Source organism: Sciurus carolinensis, chromosome 2, assembly GCF_902686445.1.
Source record: "Sciurus carolinensis chromosome 2, mSciCar1.2, whole genome shotgun sequence".
In the NCBI taxonomy this organism is placed as follows: Eukaryota; Metazoa; Chordata; class Mammalia; order Rodentia; family Sciuridae; genus Sciurus; species Sciurus carolinensis.
In genome coordinates, this window is record NC_062214.1 from 55,074,331 (window position 1) to 55,094,138 (window position 19,808).

General features: G+C 51.7%; 1 protein-coding gene across 1 annotated transcript; it reads left to right on the top strand.

Moving 5' to 3' along the window:
• The first annotated feature begins 422 nt into the window (after nt 1–422).
• On the top strand, nt 423–19,497 carry Anpep (alanyl aminopeptidase, membrane). Its single transcript, XM_047539264.1, is given in 23 exon segments — nt 423–477; nt 2,725–2,767; nt 2,769–3,382; nt 3,888–4,028; nt 4,118–4,257; nt 4,708–4,834; nt 4,919–4,941; nt 4,943–5,074; nt 5,333–5,446; nt 5,543–5,686; nt 5,869–5,934; nt 6,067–6,132; nt 7,682–7,857; nt 8,120–8,199; nt 8,990–9,123; nt 9,220–9,275; nt 10,366–10,513; nt 14,301–14,392; nt 14,794–14,904; nt 15,045–15,212; nt 16,127–16,267; nt 16,688–16,769; nt 18,908–19,497. Coding segments are annotated over 23 exon segments (3,006 nt in total). The 3' UTR covers nt 19,061–19,497.
• Nucleotides 19,498–19,808: the final 311 nt, after the last annotated feature.

Sequence of the window (19,808 nt, forward strand, 5' to 3'; positions counted from 1 at the left end):
TCACTGTGCCGCTAGCCTGGGCTGGTATGGTGCCCAGAGCAGGGACCTCTCATGAGGGGGCAGCTCAGGGCTGCCTGCTGCGCTACATTGGAAGTCCAGAGGCCCTTTCCAAGAGAGAAGATTGCAGCCAGCTGGGTCCATGGTCTGTGTCCAAAGCAAACAGGAAGAGACAACGATGGGCCAGGCAGGGCCTCTGTCTTTGTTTGGAGAAGGGATTAGGCTGAGTGGACTTGCAGGTCTTCCTACTGCAAAGGTGGGAGGGGGCTGTGGGCCCACTCAGGGACACAGTGAAATGAGGGGTAGGGATGTGTGGCCCCTCCGTGGCCAGCCTGTGGGCACTGTAAATGTGGCTTCCCCTGGGCAAATTCCACCCTGATGGAGGGAGACTGGGAGCACATACTGAGTCACCCTTGGGTGCCACGATGCCCTCTGTCACTCGGCCCATGCTGGAGCCCTACCGCAGATACTTGGCTTCCTGTTAGTGCCCCTTGGCCATCAACCCAGGCTTCATGGGAGTGGCTGTGGACCCCTGCAGTGGGAAGCCCAGGGACTGGGCTCTAGAGGGAAAGGGAAATGCCAAAGGTTGGGAGCACCCAAAGTCTGAAAAGCAAACCCTCAGGAATTCCCCCCAGAGACCCTGTGCTCAGACCCTGACCTCCATGGGCCAGATTAGAGTGTCCATCTTTCACTGTTCACTCCACACTTGTGCCTGAATGACTCAATCTGTGTGGCCTTTCAGTTAATGCCTATGTTTATGTAATGAGACTTCAGGTGGGTGTGGGGGTGGCAGGAAATGGGAGATGAACGAAACCCTCAGGAGCCGACAGGCATGAGCCCTTGGGTGCCTGGGCCTACCCAGAGTCCTGTATGTCTACTGTGGCTGGAGGAAGGCTCAGGAGGGTGAACAGGTCTCCTGGAGCACATCTGGGACAGGAACAGGGGTGGAGAGCAAGGCTACGAAGACTTCAATGAGGAATTTCCCCTGGATTGAGTCATTCATTCACCCATTCATGCACCCATTCATCCATCCATCCACCCAATCATTTCCTCCCTCTTTCCCTCATTCATCCATCCACCTGTTCATTTCCTCATCTGTCCTTCTGTCCATTCATCCATCCACCATTCACATACACGCTTCTCCCCATGTGCGTTCTCTCAATAAATGTATCCTGAGCACCTACCACATACTAGGCATCATTCCAAGTGCTAGTAGCAAAAACAACCAAGATCCTACTCCTACAGGGCCTACATAGTCCATGACTCAAATCATCATCACATAGATCAAGTGGAAACCTGTGATGAGTCTTAGAACTTTGAAGATTTATGGTAATGGAGCTAATACAGACTTGGCCTTGTCAGGAAAGTCAGCATGGCTTCTCTGAGGAAGAATTGAAGGATGAACAGGAATTAACTAGGGCAAGAAGGAAGAAAATTCAATCCAGGCAGCTGGAACAGAATGTGCAAAGGTCCTGTGGTAGAGGGACTGGATGAAAGCCAGAGTAGCTGGAATACTATTAGAGGGGAGACTGGAGGGAATGAAGTTGGGAAGTGGGCAAGCTCACTGCTTCTAGACTTGTGGGTCCCTTGGGAGGTGTGGTCTGGCTTCTACAGAGCAAAAGGAAGGTTTTAAGCAGTGGCAGAAAATGATCCAGTGTGTGTGTGGTGAACAGGTTTGAAGGCCCTGGAGGATGCAGAAAGTCCATGAGAGTGTAGCCAGGTTCACATAAAGGACGTGGCAAGTTGGGGTGAAGTGGACATGGGGTGAGTGTCAGGCTGTGTTGAGAGACTGGGCTGGTGGATGGGAAGGACGATTAGTGAACATGGTTCTCCTGGATGGGCATATTTTATTAAGTGTAAGTAATCTCTTCATTTTCACCAAGGATAGAAAAAGAGACAGCACGAGCTCGGTGTGAGAAGAAAGGGGTTGACTGCTAGGTTCTACTATGGGGTGCTTGATGTTTTCTCCTTAAATCTGCTGATCAAACCTGAAACGTAGATACTGTTATTTATGAGGGGAGCAGTTCAGAAAGGTCAAAGTCACAGCCGGGAAGAACTTCTTTCTCCAACTTCCTTACCTTAAAAAAAAAAAAATGGCAAAATAACTCATTGTACTTTGTTCAGGGAGCTAATTGAGGGGGAAATTTTGGCAGGAAAGAAAAGGGAGGGGAATCTGGAAGAACCCCTGCTATGGAAGAAGGCAAGGGAGGCTGGCACCTTGTCACTAAGGAGCCCCTGGCATCTTTCCAGGGATCAAACCTAAAGGGTGGTTTCTGAGTGTTTTTCACAGGGAGCTGGGAATCACCTCCATTCTTCTCTGCATGTCCCCAGTCTTGCTCCAGGGCAGTCCTTCCCTGACTCTAACGTCAATCCTGATGCTGTGCCCACCATCTCTCTTCACAGGCAGATCAGTGCCACCTGGCGGCTCCTTCTTCCTGCTGGGCCCACAGCCTACCGCCTGCCCTTCAGTCCTCCAGCCTAGCTCCCAGCTGCCTGCAGCCTGTAACCAGACACTCTTTGCTTCCGACAGGCACCCTTGAGCTGAGCTCCACACACGGTTCCTGGATCTCCTCTCTGGAACCCTGGGCAGAGTGTGCCCCTGCCCAGGCCAGTGACCTTCACGTGTCTGAACCTTGGTTAATCTTTGCCCAGCCAACAGCTGTGGGGCTCCTCCCTCTCCAGGATATAAGTCTGGCCCAGGCTGCTCCATTCTCTGCCCGCTCTGAGCCGCCCTGAGCGCGGCCCTCCCCACCCTCACCATGGCCAAGGGTTCTACTCTCCAAGTCCCTAGGCGTCCTGGGCATCCTTCTGGGCGTAGCGGCTCTGTGTACCATCATCGCTCTGTCTGTGGTGTATGCACAGGAGAAGAACAGGAATGTTGAGACCTTCACTGTAGCCACCGAAGTCCCCGAAATCCCCGAAGTCCCCGTGCTCTCCACTGCCATCCTGGCCACCACTGTGAACCAAAGCATACCGTGGAACCAGTACCGCCTGCCCAAGTCTCTGATGCCTGACTCCTACCAGGTAAAGCTGAGGCCCTACTTCACCCCCAATGACAAGGGCCTGTACATCTTCGAGGGCACGAGCACCGTCCGCTTCACCTGCAAGGAGGCCACCAACGTCATCATCATCCACAGCAAAAAGCTCAACTACACCAGGACACAGGGGCACATGGTGGTCCTGCGGGGTGTGAATGGCTCCGAGACCCCTGCCATTGACAGGACCGAGCTGGTGGAACCTACCGAGTACCTGGTGGTACACCTCAGGGACTACCTGCTGGAGGGCAGCCAGTACGAGATGGACACTGTGTTTCAGGGGGAGCTGGCCGATGATCTGGCAGGCTTCTACCGCAGCGAATACATGGATGGGAATGTCCAAAAAGTAAGTTCCCTGTGTTTGGGGCTGTCCCTGGGAGCGGGACCTAGATGCTGAGGCAGAGCTGGATCCTGAGGACCACCAAAGGTTTTGCATTCAAGGCCTTTGAACCTCTGAGCCCTGGGCTGGCCCAATATTCATCTCCAGCTGTGTGTCCAGCTGACACCATGTGACAGAGTGGGAAGGCTTGCCTACCCCATTTCAAGGAGGCAGGGAAAAGGGACAGAGGGGTCCTATGGACAGATAGGAAAACTGAGACTTGGAGGAGAGAAATTTGCTTGCAGTCCCCTCACCTAATACAGGGGTGGAACCTGCTGGAACTTAGACTGAGTCCAGGAACCTTGATCGCTCAGTCAGCTGGCCTTCCAGGACTCCTGGGGATCTGGGGGAGGACGGAAGGGCAGGAGCGAGGCTAGAACAGCTGTCATGCGCCCCTTCCTTGGCATGTCCTAGAACATTTTAAAAGCCCCAACACAGCCCCCAGCATACCCTCTAACACCCTGGTTTGGGCAGAGTGGTGGCCACGACGCAGATGCAGGCAGCAGATGCCCGGAAATCCTTCCCATGCTTTGATGAACCAGCCATGAAGGCCACGTTTAGCATCACACTCATCCACCCCAAGAACCTTGTGGCTCTGTCTAACATGCTTCCCAAAGGTGAGCAGATTTGTCCCGGGAGCAGGCACCCTGGGCTGGGGTGCAGGGCAGAGGGTGCACTGCCCCATACTCACATGACCCATGCACAGGTCCCAGCGTCCCATTGGATGGAGACCCCGAGTGGCTTATTACTGAGTTCCACCCGACACCCAGGATGTCCACATACCTGTTGGCCTACATCGTCAGTGAGTTCAAGAGTGTGGAGACACGGTCGCCCAATAATGTCTTGGTAGGAAGCTGTGCCTGTGTGTCCTGGGCCCATACTGACCCTGCTGGAGGGCTATTCCCATATCCTCACCCCTCTGCCAGCTTCTGAACTGTTAGGCCACTGTTTGAGTCCCAGCTCTGAGCGATCCCCAGCAAGTGTCTTAAGTTCTTTGAACCTTGGTCTCTGCATCTAAAAAATGGAAACAATGATTCCTCCTCAAAAAGGAAGTTTCCAGCCACAGGTGCCAGAGAGATGATGGCTACAGCTGTCATGACCCCCCAAAGGCACCTCCCTGGGACCTAGGGCCCCTTAGAGCCCCCTAAAATCATCCTTCTGCTGACCAGGCCACTCAGTTTAATCTAGGCCTGGCCTCCAGAGACCCCCCTGGCTGCTGGGTCCAGGAACTCTGTCCCCTGCACCAAGATCCAAGAGGGCACTTAGCCTCCCCCCTCCCATCTTCCCACTCTGCAGATCCGGATCTGGGCTCGACCCAATGCCATCGAAGAAGGCCACGGTGAATATGCCCTGCATGTGACAGGCCCCATCCTAAACTTCTTTGCTGAGCATTATGACACACCCTACCCACTTGAAAAATCCGGTGAGTCAGGGGACTTGAGGCGGGAGGCAGCGTGCACAGCTCCATACCTGGAGGCCATCCCCACCAACCGCCTCTCCTCCGCAGACCAGATAGGCCTGCCCGACTTCAAACGCCGGGGCCATGGAGAACTGGGGGCTGGTGACCTACCGGGAGAACTCCCTGCTATACGACCCTCTGTTCTCCTCCAGCGGCAACAAGGAGCGGGTGGTCACCGTGATTGCTCATGAACTGGCCCACCAGGTAGCCCCAGTGCAGGGAGGGCAGAGAAGGAATCAGGGGGCTCTGGGAGCAGATGGCACAGTTCTGACTCTGCCCTGAGTAGCTGAGAGGGGTCGAGGGCGTCACCTGGCAGAGTAGCAGGAAAGGCTCACTGTGCTCTTGGGAGAGTGCCCAGCCTGTGCCCAGCCTGTGCTTGGCAGCTGCCTGGTACTTGGTGAAGTGCTGCTAGTGACGGCAAGGTCAGTGACTCACAGGAGAACCCCCATCACTCCCCCTTAGTGGTTTGGGAACCTGGTGACTGTGGAGTGGTGGAATGACCTGTGGCTGAACGAGGGCTTCGCCTCCTATGTGGAGTACCTGGGTGCTGACTATGCAGAGCCCACCTGGAATCTGGTGAGCCCGCCACCCTGGGATCTGGGGCAGGAGGTGGAGGAATGCTGGGTCACCCCCTCCCAAGCCAGTCTCCTGATGGCCACTGGCCACTTGCAGAAAGACCTCATAGTGCTGAATGATGTGTACCGTGTGATGGCTGTGGATGCCCTGGCCTCGTCCCACCCGCTGTCTACCCCTGCCGAGGAGATCAACACACCGTCCCAGATCAGTGAGCTGTTTGATGCCATCTCCTACAGCAAGGTGCTGTCCCAGCCTCCCTTTGGATCCTGAGACATGATGGGGCACAGGGAGGGAGACAGGGATTCACCCTGGACTGAGCCTTACCACACCTGGGGCCCTGGGGTCACCTGTCACACACCCTGGGGGCACAGGGTCCTGGTAGCTGACTCAAACTTCTGATTCCCCTGTCACCCCTACCCCAGGGTGCCTCGGTCCTCAGGATGCTCTCCAAACTTCTGACAGAGAACCTATTCAAGAAGGGCCTGGCGGTGAGTACAGCGCCCATTGGCCAGCCCGGGGTGGGTTTCCATTGGCCCCTGCCCCTTGTCCGGTACCCCAACCAACCAGAGGTGGGGCCTGAGGGCACCGGCTCAGCCCTCAATGGTGCCCTGTCTCTACAGTCCTACCTCCACACCTTCGAGTACCAGAACACTGTCTACCAGGACCTGTGGCGGCACCTACAGATGGTGGGTAACTGCCAGCCCTCCCAAACCTTTCTTTGGCCCCAAAGTCCCCAGGGGCAGCACATGTGTGAGAGAATGTGCCCAGCTCCCCTGCTTACCAGCCCAGGCAGGTTGCTCATTTGTGAAATGGGTGGATTGCTGGCTTCTTGAAGGAGGTATGTGATGTCACAGGTCACAACCCCCACCCTGCAGCCAGCTTCCGGCTCTAGCTGTGGAGCTCCACGGTGAGAGCCAACCTTAGTGGTGAGGACTTGGGCCCTTGGGGTTCCCAAGTTGGAACTCTCCTCCTCCTGGAACTTTGGAGCCAGCCATTTATCCACCTCAGCGCTCCTGGCTACCTTGTGCCCTACCCGCCCCTCTCGGGTACATCTTTTCACATACCAGCATCCTGGGCATAAATTCCTACCATTCCAGGCCTGAGCAGCCCTGTCTGTGTGGCAGACTCTGACCACCACACCTTCTTGCCTTCCCAGAGGTCACTGCTTCACTGCTGCCTCTCCTGGGGCTGTAGTCCCCCTTCTCCATTGTCCCATCATTTCCTCTCCCTTACCGCCGCCCCCATTCCTTATCTGCAGCCTTCACGCACCATCAGTCTCCTCAGCCCCAGGAGGAGGCCTCTCCCCACACCAGCATCCCCTCCACTGCCCCAACCCCAGCCTTCCTCCAGCTGCTCCCCTCGTGGCTCCTGCTGTCCTAGTCCCCATGGTCAATCTCACCAGGGTGGGGAGACCCAGGGTTTTGTCACAGAGTCACAGCTTGGCTCTCTCCCGGCAAGTCTATGATCTAACAGGAATTGGCCCCAGCGTAGTCCACCTCCCTCATCCCAGGCTCCCAGCTCACAAGGTGGTGCCACCGTTAGTTGCAGGTCCTCCCTCCACCTCCGAAGCACATCTGCCTGGCCCTGTCCCGCCTGCTCCCTCTGGCTCCCCTTCTCCCTGGGCCCCTTTCTGCAGGCTCTGGGCATCTTCTTCCCTCTCAGCTTTCCTCTTTCTGAAAAACTCTCCTGCCTTGCTCTTGGGTGCTTTTGATTATTAACAGATATTACTGCTTTTTGTTGTGATTGTAAGAGCAGTACATGAACACGGAAAGAGAGTTTTTAAAGAGACCCAGGCAGACAGTACCCCGGCAGCCCCTCCCTCCTGCCTGCATGTATGTCCTCCATGGCCCTGTCCTCCACCCCCGCCTGGGTGCTGGTTTTCCTCCATCTCTGTCTCTTCTTCCTTCTCAGCCTTTCCATGTTGTTCAGAAGAAACCTTGGGCCTCCTGGGTACCCTTCCCTGACTCGGACAAATGCCCTAGGGTGGGCTCACGGGGGTGGGGGGAATGCAGGTGTGTTGGGTTGAGGTGAAAGGAGCCAGAGGTAGGGAGGTTCTCCAGCTCACCCAGCACTGGGCAGCCATGGAGGGGCAGAACCAAAGGGGACTCTAGCTTCTGCCTCCCACACAGGTGGCACCATGGGGTAGAGGCTAAAATCTGCAGGGGCTACCCTGGGTGGGTGGGGACCAGAGAATGGCAGTCCACTAATGGCTACACTCTTGCCCTCTGCCCCTAGGCGGTGGACAGTCAGACAGAAATCATTCTCCCTGACCTTGTGAGCACTATCATGGACCGCTGGATCCTGCAGATGGGCTTTCCAGTCATCACCGTGGATACCAGCACAGGGGAAATCTACCAGGAGCACTTCCTCCTTGACCCTGAGTCCAATGTCACCCGTCCCTCACAGTTCAAGTGAGCACTGAGGCCCAGGGCGGGCCCAGTGAGGAGTGAGGTGGGCTGGGGTAGAGGGAGGTTGCTGTGGGGCCTCCTGCCCATAGAAGGACCTGACCTACTGCACTCCCAGCCCTGGTGGCTGTAGACAGGCTCTCTCTCCAGGGCCAGGAGGTTGTGCCAGAGTTTGGTGGAAACTAGAAGCCTGGGCTGGGCTACTGTTTGCTAGCAGTGGTCAAGAGCTGCTGCCTCTCAACCCTGGCCTCTGATTCTCTTGTTGCAGCTACCTGTGGATTGTGCCCATCTCTTCTCTCAAACATAACATGGAGCAGGGCACATACTGGCTGCAGAGTGTCCCAAAAGGTAATCCAGCCCTGCCCCAGTGGGAGGAGCCCCTTCCCACACTCCTTGCTCCTGGCTCACATTCTATGGATTGAAGTGGGACTATAGTAATTTTCATCATTATTTCAACAAATGGAGCCAACTTCTTTGGCTCCAGTGTCTACTTTGCTTCTGTCCAGCTGTGTGACCTAGGGCAAGTTACCATCCCTCGCTGGTCTCCATTACTTTGTCTATAAAGTGGAGCTAAGAACAGTACCTATTCTTTTAGGTCATATGAAGATTAAATGAGAATTCTGGGCTGGAGATGTAGCTCAACAATAGAATGCTTTGCCCAGTACTCCAAAAACAGAGAGAGAGAGAGAGAGAGAAAATTCACATAAAATGGATAAACAGGGGCTGGGGTCATAGCTCAGTAGGCTCAATCCTCAGCACCACATATAAATAAATAAAGAAAAGTATTGTGTCCACCCCCAACTAAAAAAAAAATTAAAAATGCATAAGCAACACCTGGTATGTGGCATGAGCAGCCCTACTTGACCAGGCACTGAGGAAATGAAGGTCAAGGCCTGTCATTTTCGGACCTAGCCAATTATAGGTAAAGGGAAGGCAGACACAGTTAAAGACACCCTGGAGCTGTGCTCAGGAGCATGTGCAGAGCATATGGTCAGGAAGACTGGCGCAGGGAGATTCAGTTTCCTGGGGGCGGGGTCAGGGAAGGCTTCCTGGAAGAGGCGAGTTGTGTTGTAGAGGAGGAAGAGGAGTTAGCCAGGCCCAGGGGTCAGACCCTGCCAGCTCTGCTTCCTTCCTACAGCCCAGGACCAGCGGTTCAAAACAGCAGGTGTTGAGTGGGTCCTGCTGAACCTCAACGTGACCGGCTATTACCTGGTGAACTATGACGAAAACAACTGGAGGAAGATTCAGAATCAACTGCAGACAAATCATGCGGTGGGTACCTGCCACCCCCTGCCCCAGAATAGCCCAGCAGACTGCCAGGCCTGCCCCCAGTTGGCAGCCTGACAGTGCACACTGTTTTCCCTCTAGGCCATCCCTGTCATCAATCGGGCCCAGGTAATCCACGACGCCTTCAACTTGGCCAGGTGAGTGTCCTCTGCAGCTCAGCCGAGCTGAAGCCCGTGACTGACTACAGGACGGGAGCCCTACCTCATCCGCTGCCCTGGCTGCATGCCAGGCACTGTGCGGCGGGCTCCCTGCACATCCCTCCCTCTGCCCCCACATGCCCATTTCACAGATGAGGGATCCGACACTCACAGACACCTTAGCTTAGCTGGGACACCTGGCTCCAGGTCACATGGTGGCCCAGGATGGCCAGACTCAGGCCTGTGCCATGCTATTGCTCACGTCTGTCTCCATGACATCCAGCTTTCCCTGAGCACTGTGTGCCAGACCACTATGATAGGGGCTTAAAAAGAACTGGGATGGACAGGACAGGAGGGATACAGCAAGATAATGATACTTAGGTAAACAAGTACTTATTGAGCACATACTCTGTTCGCCGCAGGCTGCTAATTCTTTGACACGAGCCACCTATAGACCTGGACATGTGTGCATCAGTGTGAACCAGTAGGGCCTAGAGGTGGACAGAATGGAAAGAACTGGCTGTTGGTCTTTTGGTTCTTTTGTTTTTTTGGTACTGGGGATTAAACCCTTGGGTGCTTTACTACTGAGCTACATCCCAAGACCTTTTTATTTTTAATTTTGAGACAGGATCTCACTAAGTTGGTTAGGACTTCACTAAACTGCTGAGGCTGGTCTTGAAATTGTGATACTCCTGCCTCAGCCTCCCCAGTTGCTGGGATTACAGGCATTCGCCTGGTGGTGCTTTTTGTCCTTTTGAATCTTGTTCTGTCTGTTATGAGCTGTGTGGCCTTGGGCAAGTTTCTGTGTGCCTCAGTTTCTTCATCTGTAAAATGGGGATAATAAGCAAGGGAATGTGAATGGCACTGGGTTAGAGTCAGGGTCTGGTTTATACCACCACCCAGCACCCATGTCACTCCTTCCCTCATGGCAAATGCTTGAGCTGGCTTAGCTGGGACCCTGGGACCTCAGGCTTCTGGGAGGGGGCAGGGGCCCAGGGTTGAGGTGCATCTTTGAGAACTTGGGCTTTGGTTGCTAGGATGTGCTGGGCTGGGTAGGGGTGCTTACATGGGCCCTTCTCTTTGTCCCCAGTGCCAGAAGGGTCCCTGTCACTCTAGCGCTGGACAACACTCTCTTCCTGATCCACGAGACGGAATACATGCCCTGGGAGGCCGCCCTGAGCAGCCTGAACTACTTCAAACTCATGTTTGACCGCTCTGAAGTCTACGGTCCCATGAAGGTACAGAGTTGCATGACAGAGTTCAAGAACCAGTTCACCCCAGTGCCCAAATGGCACCATCAGAAAATTACTAGAAGTATTGCCTGGTCAAGTCCTTTCCTGAGAGCAGGCTTGGCCATGAGGTGAAGGAACAGGCTCAGAGAGGTGAAGAGAGTGGGTGGGGCACAGGAAGGATGCAGACTTCTAGCAAAGTTTGCTTTTGGAAGGTACAGAATCAGCCATTGTGCTAGGAGACAGAGAACCCGAGTGGCCAAGGCAGCCCTTTCTCAGTCCCAGTTGAGCCCTTTGTAAGGTGAGCAAACCCCTGCTTGCCCAGCCGGCAGGGTATGCTGGTTTTAGCGGGCTTTGATATGTTTTAATTCTGAGAACAGGGGCCTAGTTTTGGGGGTCAACACACCACCTAGGACATGAAAAAGAAACTGGAACTTGTTCAGAATGTCACTGTAGCATTGCTTTAAAAAAAATAAATGAACAGCTGGACACATTGGTCCACTTCTGTTATCCCAGTGGCTTGGGAGTCTGAGGCAGGAGGATCTTAAGTTCAAATCCAGCCTCAGCAATTTAGTGAGGCACTAAACAACTCAGTAAGACCCTGTCTGTAAATAATAAATACAAAAAAGGCTGCAGATGTGGCTCAGTGGTTGAGTGCCCCTGAGTTCAATCCTTAGTACCAAAATATAAGAAAATAAAAATGAAGGACTCATAGCTCAGTTGGGCTTTGATGCAGTTAAACTAGAATATCCATTTGATGGAATGTTACATAGTCATGAGATCATACTTGAAGAGGTTTTTTTTTTTTTTTTTTTTTAGTAAATATTTTAAAAGGATCTTTTAACATCCTATTTTGGCAAATGAAGTTTTAAACTCTTGCCTGCCTCCCCTGGGATTCTCTCATCTTCCTAATGTAGTTGTTGCCTTATAATCCTTGGTCAAATCAATATTCAGCATTTCCTTTTTGAGATTATTTAAATATTCTCTGCTGAGCCACCTAGAGCACTATGTTTCTTCTCCTCCTTCTTCTTCTTCTTCACCTTCACCTTCACCTTCACCTTCACAGACATGTCAGATCATTTGTCTATGTTTTTCCTGGCCTACTCAGCCCCCATGCTTGGAGGCCTCTGCCTCTCCCACGTTGCATCTTCTGCTTCCTGAACCCCAATGAATTCTTTCCTGATTTTTCTCTCTCCTGGGGGTGCACATTTTCCAGGAGTTTTGAGAAAGTGTCCCGAGAGTGGGTTTTCTGAGGTAGTTTGTCTGAAACATCTTTATTCCAGCTGAGAGTTCAGTAGGGTTTAGAAGTTTCTAGATTGGAAGTTACTCCTCAGCACATTAAAGTCTTGCCCTATTGACATCAGATTCCTTGCATTGCTGCTGAATAACCCAGAACCTTTCCCTTTTCCCGTTGGCCAGTTTTCCATCCTTCTGGAAGCTTCTGGGCTCCTCCTGTCTGTCCTGACAGTCCTTGGTTGGGTCTTTTCTCATTCTTCTACTTTTTTCAAAGTGGACTTTTCAGGCCCTTCAATGAACATTCCTGCATCACTTCTCTAAACTTTCTTCCCTTGTTTTCCAGTTCTGTCTTTCTGCATCCCCTGTCAATACTAATTGCTTCTCCTGCACTGACCCTCTAGCTTTCTTATCTCTTCTTGGTTGCAGCTTGTTGACTTGAACCCTTTGGGAGGGTCTCTTAGCTTTTGCACACCCCCTTACCTAGAGAGCATTTCTGTTTCTTCTCTCATGTTCCAAAATTTCTGAGTGCCCTTTCTGGTTCCAGCATCCTATGCAATGCCTTCTGTTCATTCTTGGAGGATATTTATTGCAGTCTTTTTGAAGTTTTCTTTTTCTTCCCTTATTTCCTCTGAGTTTTCTGTTTTTTTTGGTCTCCTTTCAAGTTGGAGGCTGAGCTTCCCTTTGAATTTCAGAGTGAGGCAATAAAAACTGATTGGAAGCCATGCTTGCTTTGGCAGCACAAATATTAAAATTGGAACAATATGAAGAAGGTTCATGTGGCCCCTGCACAAGGTTTTTTTTTTTTTTTTTTTTTTTTAAATTTTGGTACTGGAGATTAAATACAGGGGTGCTTTACTACTAAGCTACATCCTCAGCCCTTCTGATTTTTTAGTTTTGAGATGGGGTCTCTGATGGGGTTGCTGAGGGTCTTGCTAGGTTTCTGAGGCTGGCCTTGAATTTGCAATCCTCCTGCCTCGGCCTCCTGAGTCTCTGGGATTACAGGCATGAGTCACTGTGCCCAGCAAGCATTCCATGTTTTTAAAAATTAAAAAGAAATTGGAAACGCCATGGAGAAGTAAGTTTGTCATCTGGGCAGGTTTTTATTGCAGGGTGACCTGATGGCATTGGGGATCCTCAAAACTTTAGGACTGGGGGTTTAACTTAGTGATGGAGCGTGTGCTTAGTGTGTGTAAGAGCCAGGGTTCATTCCCCAGCCCCCCCCAAAAAAAATGTATGTAAAGTTAACATCTATCTGCTCTCTCAAGACCAGTTTGTGCAGAGAATGGGCTTTATTGTGTGCAATGGGGATAGCACTGCCCACCCCCTGGGATCTGAGTGGGGACGGGAACTCAGGTACCACCATTTAGTATGGAAATTTCCACCTCTGACCCTCTTTGCCACCCCTCCCACTGTGTCTGGTGGCCCCTCATCCAGAGCTCCTCTGGTCCAGTGTCTCCCATGAGGAGAGGAGAGGTTTCACCTGCTGCAAGGGAAGTGGGGCCTCAGGTTGGATGACCCCTTGTATAGACTTTGGTTCCCTTTCCCTGTTGGCATCCCCTGTGTCCTCCCTAACATGCACTCCCAGGTCTCCTCAGAACAGTTCCTCCAATTCTGAGCCTTGTCACAGCAAGTCTCCCTTCTGCAGCCACTCCCACTCACTCTGTCACGCCTGGTTCATCTCCCTCTGTGCTTCTCAGCTGCCTAAACCCTGCTGATGGCGTGCCCACCATTGCCTCTCCTGTCCTCTTTGTTTGAGGTTTGACTCCTTTTACCTTTGGGTGTGGGTTCAGCTTGGCACAGTTGTCCATCTGCCACGTTGGACCACAGTCTGCAAAGGATTTTTAATAACTTGGTGTAGGACTGACATTACAAGGTTAGGTAAAAAGAGGGGCATGCAGAATGATAGCTGCACTAAGTAAAAAAGAAAAATAATGTAGAAATAAGAAGAAATAAACTCACAAATTTAGAAATCATAGTTTTGGCGGGTTCCTGGGTGTGTTTTATTTTCTGCCTATGCTTTCCTGTCTTTTCTAAATTCCCACAATAAGCATGGATCTGCGGGGAAGACCCAGACCTGTATTGCTTAAACACACCAAGCACAGTGGTGCATGCCTGTAATCCCAGCGGCTCAGGAGGCTGAGGCAGGAGGATCGTGAATTCAAAGCCAGCCTCTGCAAAAGCGAGGCACTAAGCAACTCAGTGAGACCCTGTCTCTAAATAAAGTACAAAATAGGGCTGGGGATGTGGCTCAGTGGTTGAGTGTCCCTGAGTTCAATTCTGAGTACCAAAAAAAAAAAAGAAAAAAAAGAAAGAAAGAAGAAACTGTTGCTTAGAAAAAGAGGGTTAGAACTGACTAAGACTTTGAGAAGAAAGTACATTAGCAGAGTCGTCTGAAACCTAGCTGTGTGTCCTCCTGTTGGAGGCTGTCCAGCTGTGGGCAAAACCTTGACCTCTCTCCTCACCAGCCTCTCCTCTACCTCCTTCCCACCTGGACTGAGGTTCTTGGGCCCTGACTGGTCAGTGCCATTCTTCAGAACTCTTCCTGTGTTCTTTTTCTCAGAACTACCTAAAGAAGCAAGTGCAGCCCCTCTTCGCTTACTTCAAAAATATCACCAACAACTGGAAAGATCGGCCACCAACCCTGATGGATCAGTGAGTGTGACTCTCGTGGGTTTGGAAGTCAGGGCTGACCTGGCAAGTCAAAAGCCACACCTGCCAGTGTTCTCCTCTGGACCTCTGAACACCTGGCCCAGGCGAGGCCACCAGGCAGGGAGAGACACCCCCTCAGGAGCAGGGCTCCTTGTGGCCTGTGGGCCCAGCTGTCTTCATTATACAAAGGCTCTAACTAAACCCTCTGAGGTCACCCCACCAGCTTGAAGTCATCAGCTTCCAGGTGTTGAAATTGGGACTGGAGCCTGTGCTACCCATCTGGTTCCCCAGGGTGCTTTGAGAATCAAGGAAGCCCAGGGGCAAGGCAGAAAAAATTAGGGAGAGTATGTCAGGAGGTCTGCAGCCTGGACCAGGTGTGCTAATCGCATATCACCCTGGGGCAGATACAACGAGGTTAATGCCATCGCCACTGCCTGCTCCAATGGGATCCAGGAATGTGAGACGCTGGCCACCTCGCTTTTCAAGGAATGGATGGCAAACCCCAGCAATAACCCGTGAGTGTCTCCCCTGCATGTCTTCGGCTAGCCCTTAGCTGTCTCTCAGGTGGATTGGGAGGCCACAGCCCTGCCCTCAGCTGCCTCTCATTCCATCCTCCCCACTGCTGCTCTACACCTGACACCCCCACCCCCTACAGGATCCACCCCAACCTGCGGTCCACCATCTATTGCAATGCTATCTCCGAGGGTGGTGAGGAGGAGTGGGATTTTGCCTGGCAGCAGTTTCTAAAGGCCACCCTGGTAAATGAGGCTGACAAACTGCGAGCAGCTCTGGCCTGCACCAACGAGGTGTGGCTCCTGAACAGGTGAGCAGGGAAGGGCGGGGCTACTCTCCGCCCAGAGAACATTCTGGGCCTCTACTCTCCTTACAGGGCCCTCACACTGGCCTCACAAACCTGTGCAGTATTTCCCGCAGCTTATAGATGAGGACATTGAGGCTCAGAGAAACAAAGGAACTTGCTCAGAGACCACAAGTTCTAATGAATGATAGAGCCAAGATTCAAACCCCGGTCTGGGCCAGTGTCTGTGCTTTTAAAAACTGCAGCCTTTTAGTCCTTACCTCTCCCTCTCTGTCAAGGGCTCTGGCATGGCTGGTCCTGTCCTGGACATCCAACCAGGCACCCCTTCAAGCCCTTGCATGAGGGCTTCTCACTCCCTCTGTGTGCCTCATCTGTCATAATCTGGACCCCAGTCAAGAAGAGCCATCCTCAATGTCAAAGACAGGAACATTCACCCTACCTGGTGTCAGGGCTCAGGACTCCAAGACCCCTTTCTTCATTTATTCATTTTCAAAAAATATTTGCAAGCCGGCACAGTGGTACACACCTGTAATCCCAGTGACTTGGGGAGGCTGAGGCAGGAGGATTCCAAGTTTGAGACCAACCTGGGCATCTAAGTGAGACCCTGTCTCGAAGTAAAAAATAAAAAGGGCTGGGGATGTGGCTCATGGTAAAGCACCCCTGGGTTCCGTCACCAGTACCCCCATCAGGCATACCTTCGGCATAGCCAACAACCCATGACCGTGCTTAGGCGACTCAGTTTCCCATCTACAGAGAGAGGTAGGACCAAGGGTCTGTCAGCCTTTGACACAAGGGGATGTTGAGAGGACGCGGGAGGAGGTGATGGGTGTGAGAGCAGGGTGCTTTGCAGTTGGGGTTCTCTCTGCATCATCTGACTGCAGTTCTTGGAGTGGTGACTATCCCGGCGTCTTGCCCCCCAGATATCTGAGCTACACCCTGAACCCTGACTACATCCGCAAGCAGGATGCTGTCTCCACCATCTCGAGCATCACCAGCAATGTCATCGGGCAGACCCTGGTCTGGGACTTTGTCCGGAGCAACTGGAAAAAGCTCTTTGAGGAGTAAGTCTGCAAGAGGAGGGTGTCAGGGTAGCAAGTGCCAAGGGTAAGCTGCCCCAGGCTGTTCTGTGTGCATGGGATGCCCCAGGATGAGGGGGCACTGCTCAGGAGTGGTCCGAGGTGAACCCACTTTGGGACTTGGGGTAGGAGGCAGGCTGGAGAGATGGTGAGGTGTGGATTGTCCATTTTCTCACTTGGAAAGAAAATGTGATGGGTAGGAGAATTCTCAAGAAAGAGGGGAGTCAGGGACACTGCAGACAGTCCTGTGTTCAAGTCCCAACTCCCCCATGTCCTGGCGGTATGTCAGTTCGTTCCTGCCGTGTGCAAAGACTCCCAGAGCAGCCGTGAGGGATCAGGGTTGTCTGCCAGGCAGTCGTCCTCGTCCTTGGCGCCGCTCACTGCACCGCTCTCTCCACCCTGCAGTTACGGTGGTGGCTCCTTCTCCTTCTCCAACCTCATCCAGGTGGTGACGCGGCGGTTCTCCACTGAGTATGAGCTGCGCCAGGTAAGAAGCTGTCCCCTGGCCCTGGACTCAGCCTAGGTACTCCCCCGCCTAAGGTGGCAGCAGCCACTCAACCTGTATGTCACAGGGAGCCTGGGCTGAGCAGCCAGACTTGGTAAACACTGGCAATTCTGTCAAAAAAAAAAAAAGGCATATTGAAATTTTAAAAATATATTTACGGACTGACTGATTGAGACAAGGTCTTGTAATGTAACCCAGGCTGGCTGGAAATTTGTGGATTCAAGTAATCCACCTGCCTCAGCCTCCTGAGTATCCACGATTATGTACCCAGCTATCTTTTTTTATTTTTTAAATAGAGATATAATTCATGTACCATAATGTTCACCACTTTAAGAACTTTTTTAGTATATTTGCAAGATTAATATAACCATTGCAACTAATTCCAGAACATTTTTTTCATTCCCTCCCTGAGAAAACCTTGTTCTCATTAACGTTTTGGCTCCCCATTCCTACCCCATCCCCAGCTCCTGGCAACCACTAATCTACTTTTTGTCTCTGTGATGGATTTGTCTTTTTTGGACATTTCATAAAATGGAATCATATACTATATGACCTTTTTGTGTCTGGCTTCTGTCACTTGGACATTGGGTGATTCCACTTTTGGGAATAGTTCTGCTATCATGAATAGTACTGCTGAAAACATTCATGGGCAAATTTTTGTGCAAACACATGTTGTTTTCATTTCTCTTGAGTATACACCTAGCTGTGGGATTGCCAGTCATGTGCTTAACTTTTTGAGAAACTGCCAAAATGTTTTTCAAAGCAACTGTAACATTCCCATGAGCAATGAATGAGGGTTACAATTTCTCTCTGTCCCTGGTATCATTATGCCTTTGAGTTGCATTTCCCTAGTGACTAACAACATAATGTGGAGCATTTTTTTGTGTGACTATTGACCATTTGTGTACCTTTGCAGCAATGTCTATTCAAATCCTTTGCCCATTTTAAAATTGGGTTATTTAGTGCAGGCCTGTGATCCCATTGACTCCAGGAGGCTGAGGCAGGAGGATCACAAGTTTAAGGCCAGCCTCAGCAACTCAGTGAGAACCTGTCTCAAAATACAATAAAAAGGATGGAGGTGCAGCTCTTTGGTAGAGAGCCCCTGGGTTCAATTCTTGGTAACACACACACACACACACACACACACACACACACACACACACAAACTCCTCTTATCTTTTGATTGTTAAGTTGTAAGAGCTCTTTATATATCTTGAATACTAAATTCCTTCACCTGACTCATGATTTGCAGAGACTCTCTCCCATTCTGTGGATCATCTTTTCCCTCTCTTTATAGTGTCTTTGAAGCACCACTTTTTAATTTTCAGGGAATTCAATTGGTTGTGTTCTAGGTATCATACCTAAGAAGCCATCTGGAGCATTTGTGGTTTAGAAATTTCCACATTTGAATTGGCTGTTGTTTCCATGTGGTGTTTCTCCTTTCTTGATTGGATTGAGATTATATTTCAGTTAAACACTGAGGGTCGGGCTGGGGCTGGAGCTCAGTGGTAGAGCGCTTGCCTAGAATGTGTGTCTCGCTGGGTTTGATCCTTAGCACCACATATAAATAAACAAATAAAATGAAGGCATGCTGTCCCTCTACAACTGCAACTGCAAACAAACAAAAACACTGAGGATCAGTCAACTCAATGAAATATTGCACAATGAAGGCCAGGTCCCTTCCTGAGCCAAGCTTTGCCTGAGGCTGCATTTTGCAACATCTGGGTAGATAAGGACTTTGCCTCAGGAGTGGTGAAGGACTGGCCCTCCCTATTCAGGGAAGAAGATGGGGTCTGCAGCCCTGGCTGCCTCCAAGTGGTAGTGAGAAGCCAGAGAACAGGGAGACCCTCTCTTGTCCTCAAGACTGTGTTAGAGACCTAACTTGGAGCCAGGTACAGCAGCACATCCCTGTAATCACAGCTACTCAAGAGACTGAGGCAGGAGGATTGCAAGTTTGAGAACAACCTCAGCAACTTACTGAGACCCTGTCTCAAAATAAAAAATAAAAAGGGCTGGGGTTGTAGCTCAATGGTAGAGCATCCTGGGTTCAATCCCTAGTACTCCCCAACCCCTCACAAAAAGATCCAACTTGGAACTGAGATTCTTTGTTTTCCTGGCAGCTGGAGCAGTTCAAGATGGAGAACATGGAGACAGGCTTTGGCTCGGGCACCCGGGCTCTGGAGCAAGCCCTGGAGAAGACGAAAGCCAATATCAAGTGGGTGGCGGAAAACAAGGAAGCAGTGCTCAAGTGGTTCACCGAAAACAGCCAGTGATTGTTCTGGTCCTTAAGCCACCTGGCCCCCTTGGGAGGTGCCTGTGACTCTCTGTCCCACCAGTCTGTGGCAGGGCCTCCATTCTCAGAGCCTGAGACACCAGTGTCCTCCCCTCAATGATGAAGTCTCTGACCCATGGGCCTCTAGTTTCTAATGGCCAGGCTGTCGAGCACCTCCCAGCCCCTGCCCCTTGTGCCAATCCTGCCCCAGGCCTGGCATGATGCCTGTCACCCAGGGCCCTGGGGCTGATCTCAGGGAAACCCAGCTCTAGAGCCAGATGAGCACAAGCCCTTGATGGACAATGGACGGTTTTGAGGGAGCCGCCCTGAACATTCTCTCACCTTCCCCATAATACCCCAAATCTGAGGAATCAACAGGGCACCAGATCTGTATATTTTTTTCTAAGCAAAAATGTAAATAAAGGATTTCTAGATGAAGCTGGGGCAGGAGTGGGTTAGCTGGGAGGTGGAGGCTGGGGTGCCCAGGATGCACTGTGGGGCTGGACCCCAGAGAGTGAAGGAGGGGAGAGATGTGAAGGAAGGGAGCCTGCCAGCCCTTCCTGCACCTGTGCAACGGTGTCTGCCTGCAGGGTACGTTTCTTCCCAATCTGCTGGGTGCTAGGGAATGCCCCAGAGGTGGAGGGTGGACAACTGTGGACACAGTTGCTCCCACAGGGGCTGAGAACTGGGGCTGCTGTGGTGCCAGGCACAGAGCAGGTCCGGGCAGAGTGGAAGATGTGCTCTTCTAG